Source organism: Oncorhynchus clarkii, chromosome 24 (assembly GCF_045791955.1).
Source record: "Oncorhynchus clarkii lewisi isolate Uvic-CL-2024 chromosome 24, UVic_Ocla_1.0, whole genome shotgun sequence".
Taxonomy (NCBI): Eukaryota; Metazoa; Chordata; class Actinopteri; order Salmoniformes; family Salmonidae; genus Oncorhynchus; species Oncorhynchus clarkii.
The window spans coordinates 44,017,379-44,029,380 of NC_092170.1; the positions used below are offsets into that span (position 1 = coordinate 44,017,379).

Below are 12,002 nucleotides of genomic sequence, written 5' to 3' on the forward strand. Positions count from 1 at the left end.
CCACTGATGAGAAAGTGGTTCAGGATTCTGTTTTACAATATTAGCTGTGAAAAAAATCATATTTATCATTGAGAATAAATAGGGGAAGATAAGATACATTGAGGTTTGGATAGGAGATATATTAAGCCAATAGGGCAGGAAATTACATAGAAAAATAAGTTTCAGTTCTTAGGGCTGATAAATTACTGTAGATAAGGTAGTCCACACTATGCAACAACAAGATTACTGATGAAACTGATTTTAAGGTTAATTCATGTTATTGTCAGAATACTGAGGACCCCTGAAGGAAAGAGCTTATTAGTGTAGGAAGGAGTTGATATGGTTGGCATTTGTTTAGGCTTTGTTTGATTATTAGGAGTTTTTTTAAATAGTATTAAATTTAACAGGAATATATGACATCTGTGATGATTTAGGATTATCGTTAGGATCAATATAGATTGATTAAGGAAATGTAAGGACTTTGCAGATTGCCACTCAGACACGTTTTTTCTAAAATCAATGATTTTAGATAAAGTCAAACAGTGAGACGCTTAGTGGTATTTGAGAGATTGGAGTGAAAAGGTTTACTGTTTAAATCGATAAATATATATTTAAGAAAATATATAAGTGGCACAGATACTAGCACAGATACTTCTTAAAGTAGATAAGACACTTGACAGAGAATTGGTACAGGATTGACATCCTTTAACAGAGGCAAGGGAAGACTGTTTACTGTTTGATTCAGTATAGTACTTCTGGGAAATATGTGGGGAAATATGTGGGGGAAATATGTGGGGGAATATGTGGGGGAAATATGTGGGGGAGTCAGTACCTGCAATAGGACAGATAATGTTACTTCTGATCTCTTAAAAATCCACAGCGCTTCACCAATTATATCAGAGATGTAATGAATGGCTTGGCAGAATAGAATAGTCTTGGATATGTTTGCTGGCTGACAAGGGTGGGAGTGTATAGAGGTAGTTTGGAACCCGATGACACAGCTTCGGATGGATCAGTGACCAAGGCCTTGTCTGGTTTACACACTCTAGTTCACGAGTTGGAAATTAACTCAGTGAACTCAGGAAACTGAAGGAAAGCTTTGACTATGTACAGACTCAGTGAGCATAGCCTTGCTATTGAGAAAGGCCGCCGTAGGCAGACATGGCTCTCAAGAGAAGACAGGCTATGTGCTCACTGCCCACAAAATGAGGTGGAAACTGAGCTGCACTTCCTAACCTCCTGCCAAATGTATGACCATATTAGAGACACATATTTCCCTCAGATTACACAGATCCAAAAATAATTAGAAAACAAACCCAATTTTGAAAAACTCCCAAATCTACTGGGTGAAATTCCAGTGTGACATCACAGCAGTAAGATTTGTGACCTGTTGCCACGAGAAAAGGGCAACCAGTGAAGAACACACATCATTGTAAATACAACCCATATTTATGCTTATTTATTTTATCTTGTGTCCTTTAACCATTTGTACATTGTTAAAACACTGTATATATATAATATGACATTTGTAATGTCTTTATTGTTTTGAAACTTCTGTATGTGTAATGTTTACTGTTAATTTTTATTGTTTATTTCACTTTATATATTCACTTTATATATTATCTACCTCACTTGCTTTGGCAATGTTAACACGTTTCCCATGCCAATACCCTTGAATTGAATTGAATTGGAGAGGCAGACGCAGAGAGAGAGGCAGAGAGGGAGAGAGAGAGAGAGTGGGAGGAAGACTTTCACTGAGTTAAATGTTGCCAAACCTGCTAGGAGGGAGCAGGCAGGTAGCTCGAGGTGGGTCTCCACTAATCACTCGGTCAAATAACTCACTTCAGGTTTTTGGAGTTTCGTTGGCGATTCGTTTAAAAAGCGAAAGCATAAAGTAACTAAGCTGTATTTTGGGATTTAACAACACAACCTAAAGAAGGCCTGTTCTATTGGCTTATAGCCAACGTCAATAACACCTCAAGTGACTCAACACCCAGCCTGACAGACAGACTGCCTGACTACAATCACCCACAATGCTCTCTGTGCCAAGACTGCTGTTGGCTCAGACCCGAACACTACAACACTTATACGGCATCTTCTTTGCCAATAATATTCTCCCTGGGGGTGTCATTCCACCTCAAAACACACCGGTGTGCCATTCCATCTCAAAACGCACCGGTGTGCCATTCCACCTCAAAACTCACCGTTGTGTCATTCCACCTCAAAACACACCGGTGTGCCATTCCATCTCAAAACACACCGGTGTGCCATTCCATCTCAAAACGCACCGGTGTGCCATTCCACCTCAAAACGCACAGGTGTGCCAATCCACCTCAAAACGCACCGGTGTGCCATTCCACCTCAAAACGCACAGGTGTGCCAATCCACCTCAAAACGCACAGGTGGGTCAATCCACCTCAAAACGCACAGGTGGGTCAATCCACCTCAAAACGCACCGGGGTGTCATTCCACCTCAAAACGCACCGGTGTGCCATTCCACCTCAAAACGCACCGGTGTGCCAATCCACCTCAAAACGCACCGGTGTGCCATTCCACCTCAAAACGCACCGTTGTGTCATTCCACCTCAAAACACACCGGGGTGTCATTCCACCTCAAAACACACCGGTGGGTCAATCCACCTCAAAACGCACAGGTGGGTCAATCCACCTCAAAACGCACCGGGGTGTCATTCCACCTCAAAACACACCGGGGTGTCATTCCACCTCAAAACGCACCGGGGTGTCATTCCACCTCAAAACGCACCGGGGTGTCATTCCACCTCAAAACGCACCGGTGTGCCATTCCACCTCAAAACGCACCGGTGTGCCATTCCATCTCAAAACGCACCGTTGTGTCATTCCACCTCAAAACGCACCGGTGTGTCATTCCATCTCAAAACGCACCGGTGGGTCAATCCACCTCAAAACGCACAGGTGGGTCAATCCACCTCAAAACGCACAGGTGGGTTAATCCACCTCAAAACGCACAGGTGGGTCAATCCACCTCAAAACGCACAGGTGTGTCATTCCATCACAAAACGCATCGTTGTGCCATTCCACCTCAAAACGCACAGGTGGGTCAATCCACCTTAAAACGCACCGGTGTGCCATTCCACCTCAAAACGCACCGTTGTGTCATTCCACCTCAAAACGCACCGGGGTGTCATTCCACCTCAAAACACACCGGTGGGTCAATCCACCTCAAAACGCACAGGTGGGTCAATCCACCTCAAAACGCACCGGGGTGTCATTCCACCTCAAAACGCACCGGGGTGTCATTCCACCTCAAAACGCACCGGGGTGTCATTCCACCTCAAAACGCACCGGGGTGTCATTCCACCTCAAAATGCACCGGTGTGCCATTCCACCTCAAAACGCACCGGTGTGCCATTCCATCTCAAAACGCACCGTTGTGTCATTCCACCTCAAAACGCACCGGTGTGTCATTCCATCTCAAAACGCACCGGTGGGTCAATCCACCTCAAAACGCACAGGTGGGTCAATCCACCTCAAAACGCACAGGTGGGTTAATCCACCTCAAAACGCACAGGTGTGTCATTCCATCACAAAACGCATCGTTGTGCCATTCCACCTCAAAACGCACAGGTGGGTCAATCCACCTTAAAACGCACAGGTGTGTCATTCCATCACAAAACGCATCGTTGTGCCATTCCACCTCAAAACGCACAGGTGGGTCAATCCACCTCAAAACGCACAGGTGTGTCATTCCATCACAAAACGCACTGGTGTGCCATTCCATCTCAAAAACGCACCGGTGGGTCAATCCACCTCAAAACGCACAGGTGTGCCATTCCATCTCAAAACGCACCGTTGTGCCATTCCACCTCAAAACGCACAGGTGGGTCAATCCACCTCAAAACGCACAGGTGGGTCAATCCACCTCAAAACGCACAGGTGGGTCAATCCACCTCAAAACGCACAGGTGGGTCAATCCACCTCAAAACGCACAGGTGGGTCAATCCACCTCAAAACGCACAGGTGGGTCAATCCACCTCAAAACGCACAGGTGGGTCAATCCACCTCAAAACGCACAGGTGGGTCAATCCACCTCAAAACGCACAGGTGGGTCAATCCACCTCAAAACGCACAGGTGGGTCAATCCACCTCAAAACGCACAGGTGGGTCAATCCACCTCAAAACGCACAGGTGGGTCAATCCACCTCAAAACGCACAGGTGGGTCAATCCACCTCAAAACGCACAGGTGGGTCAATCCACCTCAAAACGCACAGGTGGGTCAATCCACCTCAAAACGCACAGGTGGGTCAATCCACCTCAAAACGCACAGGTGGGTCAATCCACCTCAAAACGCACAGGTGTGCCAATCCACCTCAAAAAGCTTGTAACCCACCATATCAGATTTTTTAAAAATAGTTTCTGTTGTTAGAAACACAAGTTTATCATTCCTGAAACATTATTTTGTTCAAATATAATTCGATATGAAAAAATAATTGATTGAACTCAAAATTTGACATATAATCTTCAATAAATATAGTACCTTTTTTCAATTTGTTTCATTTATTTCACCTTTATTTAACCAGGTAGGCTAATTGTTGTTGTTGTAGTAGTAGAGAACAAATTCTAATTTACAACTGCGACCTGGCCAAGATAAAGCAAAGCAGTTCGACACAAAACAACAACACAGAGTTACACATGGAGTAAAACAAACATACAAACAACAACACAGAGTTACACATGGAGTAAAACAAACATACAAACAACAACACGGAGTTACACATAAACAAACATACAAACAACAACACGGAGTTACACATAAACAAACGTACAGTCAAATAACACAATAGAAACATGTATGTAGTGTGGGCAGATCAGGGAGGTAAGGCAATAAATAGGCCATAGAGGCGAAATAATTACAATGTAGCATTAACACTGGAGTGACAGATGTGCAGATGATGATGTGCAAGTAGAGATACTGGGGTGCAAAAGAGCAAGAGGATAAATAACAATATGGGGATGAGGTAGTTGGGTGTGCTATTTACAGATGGGCTGTGTACAGGTACAGTGATCTGTAAGCTGCTCCGACAGCTGATGCTTAAAGTTAGAGAGGGAGATATAAGACTCCAGCGAGTTTTGCAGTTCGTTCCAGCCATTGGCAGCAGAGAACTGGAAGGAAAGGCGGCCAAAGGAGGTGTTGGCTTTTGGGGATGACCAGTGCAATTTACCTGCTGGAGCGCGTGCTACGGGTGGGTGTTGCTATGGTGACCAGTGAGCCAAGATAAGGCAGGGCTTTACCTAGCATAGACTTATAGATGACCTGGAGCCAGTGGGTTTGGCAACAAGTATGAAGCGAGGGCCAGCCAACATGAGCATATAGGTCGCAGTGGTGGGTAGTGTATGGGGCTTTGGTGACAAAACGGATGGTACTGTGATAGACTGCATCCAATTTGCTGAGTAGAGTGTTGTAGGATATTTTGTAAATGACGTTGTCGAAGTCAAGGATCGGTAGGATAGTCAGTTTTACGAGGGTGTGTTTGGCAGCATGAGTGAAGGAAGCTTTGTTGTGAAATAGGAAGCCGATTCTAGATTTAATTTTGGATTGGAGATGCTTAATGTGAGTCTGGAAGGAGAGTTTACAGTCTAACCAGACACCTAGGTATTTGTCCACATATTCTAAGTCAGAACCGTCCAGAGTAGTGATGCTGGATGGGCGGGCAGGTGTTGGGTAGCGATTGGTTGAAGAGCATGCATTTAGTTTTACTAGCATTTAAGAGCAGTTGGAGGCCACGGAAGGAGAGTTGTATGGCATTGAAGCTCGTTTGGAGGTTTGTTAATTAACACTGTGTCAAAGGAGGGCCAGATGAATACAGAATGGTGTCGTCTGCGTGGAGGTGGATCAGAGAATCACCAGCAGCAAGAGCGACATCATTAATGTATACAGAGAAGAGAGTCGGCCCGAGAATTGAACCCTGTGGCACCCCATAGACACTGCCAGAGGTCCGGACAACATGCCCTCCGATTTGACACACTGAACTGTCTGAGAAGTAGTTGGTGAACCAGGCGAAGCAGTCATTTGAGAAACCAAGGCTGTTGAATCTGCCGATAAGAATGTGGCGATTGACAGAGTCGAAAGCCTTGGCCAGGTCAAGAGTGTCACCCCCTTTGAAGAGGGGGATGACCGCGGCAGCTTTCCAATCTTTGGGGATCTCAGACAATACCAAAGAGAGGTTAAACAGGCTAGTAATAGGGGTTGCAACAATATCGGCAGATCATTTTAGGAAGAGAGGGTCCAGATTGTCTAGCCCGGCTGATTTGTAGGGGTCCAGATTTTGCAGCTCTTTCAGAACATCAGCTATCTGGATTTGGGTGAAAGAGAAATGGGGAGGCTTGGGCGAGTTGCTGTGGGGGGGTGCAGTGCTGTTGACCGGGGTAGGGGTAGCCAGGTGAAAAGCATGGCCAGCCGTAGAAAAATGCTTATTGAAATTCTCAATTATAGTGGATTTATCAGTGGTGACAGTGTTTCCTAGCCTCAGTGCAGTGGGCAGCTGGGAGGAGGTGCTCTTATTCTCCATGGACTTCAGTGTCCCAGAACTTTTTGGAGTTAGAGCTACCTTACATCTGATTTGGACCATAATCCTTCCTAACAGTAAGTAAGACGTGAGGAATCCAATACAATGACCGGTAACCACCCACAGGTCCCACACACCAAACCCAACAACCAGCGTCTCCATACCATGTCAATCTGGTGGTGTTTAACCTTGTTCAGATAAAAAAAAATTGCCATTCAAGTTGCTTGCTTTATTTACTATAAAATGTGTATGAAACTACCAGGTTGTGCCAACTTGATAGATGCCACTGTTCCTGCCACTGTTCCTGCTACTGTTAACTATTTTTCTGGTCTTTCGTATTAGACGATCACATCATTTTCTTTGCAACTGTCGGTAGAAAAACCTATTGGCTTTTTACTCATGATAAAAATACACAGTGTGGTCATCCTCACAAGTCAAGCTTGTTCAGTTCCTCTTAGGCTTCATTTCCCCTTCGATGTGTGGTTTATTCCCTTAAAAAAAAGAGCTGCCATTTGTTAGACTTTTCAAGGAGAGTTAGGTGGAAGCAGTGTTGCTATGGATACACTGAACTGCTTTCAAGGAGGACTGAGTTTTACCTGTATTTACATGTACGACTTTTTTTAACCAAAGTTGCGATCCATTTAATAAAACACAAGAGAAAAATGTATAAAAGGAACAGGGGAATCTAGTGGGGAAGACATGGTACTTTCACACTTATTTATAATACTGAAAGAGACTGAGTTGTTGGATATCATGCTGAAACATGAGGTGATGGTGGTGGATGAATGGCGCGACAATGGGCCTCAGGATCTCATCGCTGTGTCTCTGTACATTCAAACTGACATTGATAAAATGCAATTTTGTTCGTTGTCCATAGCTTATGCCTGCCCATACCATAACCCCACCATGGGGCGCACTCTGTTCATAACGTTGACATTAGCAAACCGCTCGCCCACACGATGCCTTCTGCCCGGTACATTTGAAACCGGGATTCGTCTGTGAAGAGCACACTTCTCCGGCGAGGCCAGTGGCGAGGTCAAAGGTGAGCATTTGCCCACTGAAGTTGGTTACAACGCCAAACTTCAGTCAGGTCAAGACTATGGGACGACGAGAACGCAGATAAGCTCCCTGAGATGTTTTCTGACAGTTTGTGAAAACAGTTTCATCAGCTGTCCAGCCGGGTGGCTGATCTCAGACGATCCCGCAGGTGAAGAAGCCGGATGTGGAGGTCCTGGGCTGGCGTGGTTACACGTGGTCTGCCGTTGTGAGGCCATTTGGACGTACTGCCAAATTCTCTAAAACGACGTTGGAGGCAGTTTATGGTAGAGAAATGTACATTAAATTATGTGGCAACAGCTCTGGTGGACATTCCTGCAGTCAGCATGCCAATTGCACGCTCCCTCAAAACTTGAGATATCTGTGGCATTGTGTTTTGTGACAAAACTGCACATTTCAGAGAGGCCTTTTATAGTCCCCAGCACAAGGTGCACCTGTGTAGTGATCATGCTGTTTAATCAGCTTCTTGATATGCCACATCTGTCAAGTGGATGGATTATTTTAGCAAAGGAAAAATGCTCACTAACAGGGATGTAAACAAATTTGTGTACAACATTTGAGATAAATAAGCTTTTTGTGCAGTATGGAACATTTCTGGGATATTTTATTTCAGCTCATGAAACCAACACTGTTGCGTCTATACGTTTGTTCAGTATAGATTACAACACCACTACTCTGAAGGGATTAAAACGTTTTAAGTATAAATCCCACCCTCTCCACGTCCTTCACGGTAACAACTGTACATAGTTCCCTGGGAACATGTCACGACAGGACAATGGGATCGGCGCATCACCGTGTTGTGGTTTCTGATTGGTTCATTCTACTCCCACTCTTTTTCTACAGCATTTTAACACAGAGCTAAATTTAGGTCCAAGAGTTTTTCCTGACAGTGTAAGCTATAACTAGGGCCCGGAGTTGGTAGCAATAGTAGCATCGCATGACCTTTTAATGACTACAGCTCAATCTGTAGGAGACTCTTCATATTGACATGCCATGAAATCAGTCTTCAGACCAACAGCCTGAAAACAACCCCCACTACATAGACGCTGACTTTTAACAGCGTAGTTAATACCGTCAGTTGCTACCACGCCCTCGGCGTAGAGATTGATGTGATGGGAGCCCGTCTTTAGCTCGGAGAACATTACAGTGAGAGACCCACGGCTGTGTAGCCTTCAGGTGTGTAAGTTCTCTTACCATTGTATAGGTAGGGAAGGGCCCCCTCCTCGCTCTAGCTCTGCTGCCCCCACCAAAATAGTCAAGCTTTTATTGGTTGCATTTTCAATGAACTATGCTGGTGGCCGATTGCTTGGAAGACTGCAGTGAATGAATGGGACTGATGACAGTGTATTCTATCAAATATCTCTTTAGCAATGAGCAGACCAGGGCGACAATGCTAATTTACAAAGCAAATGAATGATCAGGCTAGCTTCATCAGGCCCATGAACGATCAGTCTAGCTTCATCAGGCCAATGAATGATCAGGCTAGCTTCATCAGGCCCATGAATGATCAGGCTAGCTTGTTAGACTTTTCAAGCAGGGCAGCTCTCTAACCGTCAATAAGCAGGGCAGCTCTCTAACCGTCAATAAGCAGGGCAGCTCTCTAACCGTCAATAAGCAGGGCAGCTCTCTAATCGTCAATAAGCAGGGCAGCTCTCTAACCGTCAATAAGCAGGGCAGCTCTCTAACCGTCAATAAGCAGGGCAGCTCTCTAACCGTCAATAAGCAGGGCAGCTCTCTAACCGTCAATAAGCAGGGCAGCTCTCTAACCGTCCATAAACAGAGCAGCTCTCTAACCGTCAATAAGCAGAGCAGCTCTCTAACCGTCAATAAACAGAGCAGCTCTCTAACCATCCATAAACAGGGCAGCTCTCTAACCGTCCATAAACAGAGCAGCTCTCTAACCGTCAATAAACAGAGCAGCTCTCTAACCGTCAATAAACAGAGCTGCTCTCTAACCGTCAATAAACAGAGCAGCTCTCTAACCGTCAATAAACAGGGCAGCTCTCTAACCCTCAATAAGCAGGGCAGCTCTCTAACCCTCAATAAGCAGGGCAGCTCTCTAACCCTCAATAAGCAGGGCAGCTCTCTAACCCTCAATAAGCAGGGCAGCTCTCTAACCCTCAATAAGCAGGGCAGCTCTCTAACCCTCAATAAGCAGGGCAGCTCTCTATCTGTCAATAAGCAGGGCAGCTCTCTAACCGTCAATAAGCAGGGCAGCTCTCTAACCGTCAATAAGCAGGGCAGCTCTCTAACCGTCAATAAGCAGGGCAGCTCTCTAACCGTCAATAAACAGGGCAGCTCTCTAACCGTCAATAAACAGGGCAGCTCTCTAACCGTCAATAAGCAGGGCAGCTCTCTAACCGTCAATAAGCAGGGCAGCTCTCTAACCGTCAATAAGGGGCAGCTCTCTAACCGTCAATAAGCAGGGCAGCTCTCTAACCGTCAATAAGCAGGGCAGCTCTCTAACCGTCAATAAACAGGGCAGCTCTCTAACCGTCAATAAACAGGGCAGCTCTCTAACCGTCAATAAACAGGGCAGCTCTCTAACCGTCAATAAACAGGGCAGCTCTCTAACCGTCAATAAACAGGGCAGCTCTCTAACCGTCAATAAACAGGGCAGCTCTCTAACCGTCAATAAACAGGGCAGCTCTCTAACCGTCAATAAACAGGGCAGCTCTCTAACCGTCAATAAACAGGGCAGCTCTCTAACCGTCAATAAACAGGGCAGCTCTCTAACCGTCAATAAGCAGGGCAGCTCTCTAACCGTCAATAAGCAGGGCAGCTCTCTAACCGTCAATAAGCAGGGCAGCTCTCTAACCGTCAATAAGCAGGGCAGCTCTCTAACCCTCAATAAACAGGGCAGCTCTCTAACCGTCAATAAACAGGGCAGCTCTCTAACCGTCAATAAACAGGGCAGCTCTCTAACCGTCAATAAACAGGGCAGCTCTCTAACCGTCAATAAACAGGGCAGCTCTCTAACCGTCAATAAACAGGGCAGCTCTCTAACCGTCAATAAACTGGGCAGCTCTCTAACCGTCAATAAACAGGGCAGCTCTCTAACCGTCAATAAACAGGGCAGCTCTCTAACCGTCAATAAGCAGGGCAGCTCTCTAACCGTCAATAAGCAGGGCAGCTCTCTAACCGTCAATAAGCAGGGCAGCTCTCTAACCGTCAATAAGCAGGGCAGCTCTCTAACCGTCAATAAACAGGGCAGCTCTCTAACCGTCAATAAACAGGGCAGCTCTCTAACCGTCAATAAACAGGGCAGCTCTCTAACCGTCAATAAACAGGGCAGCTCTCTAACCGTCAATAAACAGGGCAGCTCTCTAACCGTCAATAAGCAGGGCAGCTCTCTAACCGTCAATAAGCAGAGCTTGGGCAGCTGTTAAACAATCGAAAAAAAATGCACGACAGACACACACGTAATAGAAGCTTAAATTGTGAGAGTTGGTCCCCAATCAAACAAGCTATTTGTCCACACACACACACACCAAAATAAACACCAGAGGAAGAAACGGCCACAGTACCGGTCCCTTATTGGGGGTGTATCTCATTCCAGAGTCCATGTAGTCCATGATGGCTGGCGACCAGATAAATCTGTCTGTTCCTGATTTCTGTAGGCCAGCTACTCCTCAGGTAAATTCCAAGGGGAGGGAGTGTAGGGTAGGCCTTTTGTCTTCAATGGAGTCCCACGGCCTCCACGATAACAGGTGAATCACAAACCAGCAGAAATATATATATTTAAAAAAATAAACACTGCAACCGAAATAGTACAGTTCAGGAAACCAATTTCAATACAATCAATATGAACTCAGAGTATTTCCTTTGTAGCAAATCGCACTTTTAATAGTGTGGTATCCTCCAGGAAGGATCGCAAACGGCCCCACGGATATCTGAGGAGGAGTTCATTAAGCTGATTCCGTTGCAAAACTTTTCTTAAACGGAAACAAACGTAACGACACGGGGAGTGATCTACCTGAATTTGCCCAATAGAAACTCTCGTTTTAGTTGCAAAACAAGTGTTTGGACGTATGATTCAGTCCTGTTGTCGAGGACCTGCATAGTGTTTTTCCGGAGCTCCGGGTTTCAGGGCGTGTCGCTGTTTAAACGATACTCACCTGTGACTTCCTGCATCAAGACGACATTACAACCAACAGGAGAGAACAACTATTTCCACATCGTTACAACACGCTCTATAAACCTTAAATGACAATGGAAATGTCTTTATTCTTTTGTGAGTGTAATGTTTACTGTTAATGTTTTGTTTATTATCTACTTCACTTGGTAATGTTAACATGTTTCCCATGACAATAAAGACCCTTGACTTGAGAGATATATTACACATATCGCCAGATATACAGAATAAAGCGGTGACTAGACGTAATAACTCATATCTACATCAATTCGCTTTACATGAAGAG

At 45.3% G+C, this 12,002-nt stretch overlaps 1 protein-coding gene across 2 annotated transcripts in view; it reads right to left on the reverse strand.

Annotated features, from left to right (window-relative positions):
* LOC139382384 (ST14 transmembrane serine protease matriptase a) overlaps positions 1-11,512 on the reverse strand; it is a 79,515-nt gene extending 68,003 nt beyond the window's left edge. Inside the window, exon 1 of one of the 2 annotated variants that reach the window (XM_071126391.1) lies at positions 11,109-11,512. In XM_071126391.1, the coding sequence (XP_070982492.1) occupies positions 11,109-11,156 (48 nt within the window). In that variant the 5' untranslated portion in view covers positions 11,157-11,512. The remainder of the gene's footprint in view (positions 1-11,108) is intronic. The other variant, XM_071126392.1, reaches the window with a different exon arrangement.
* Positions 11,513-12,002: the final 490 nt, after the last annotated feature.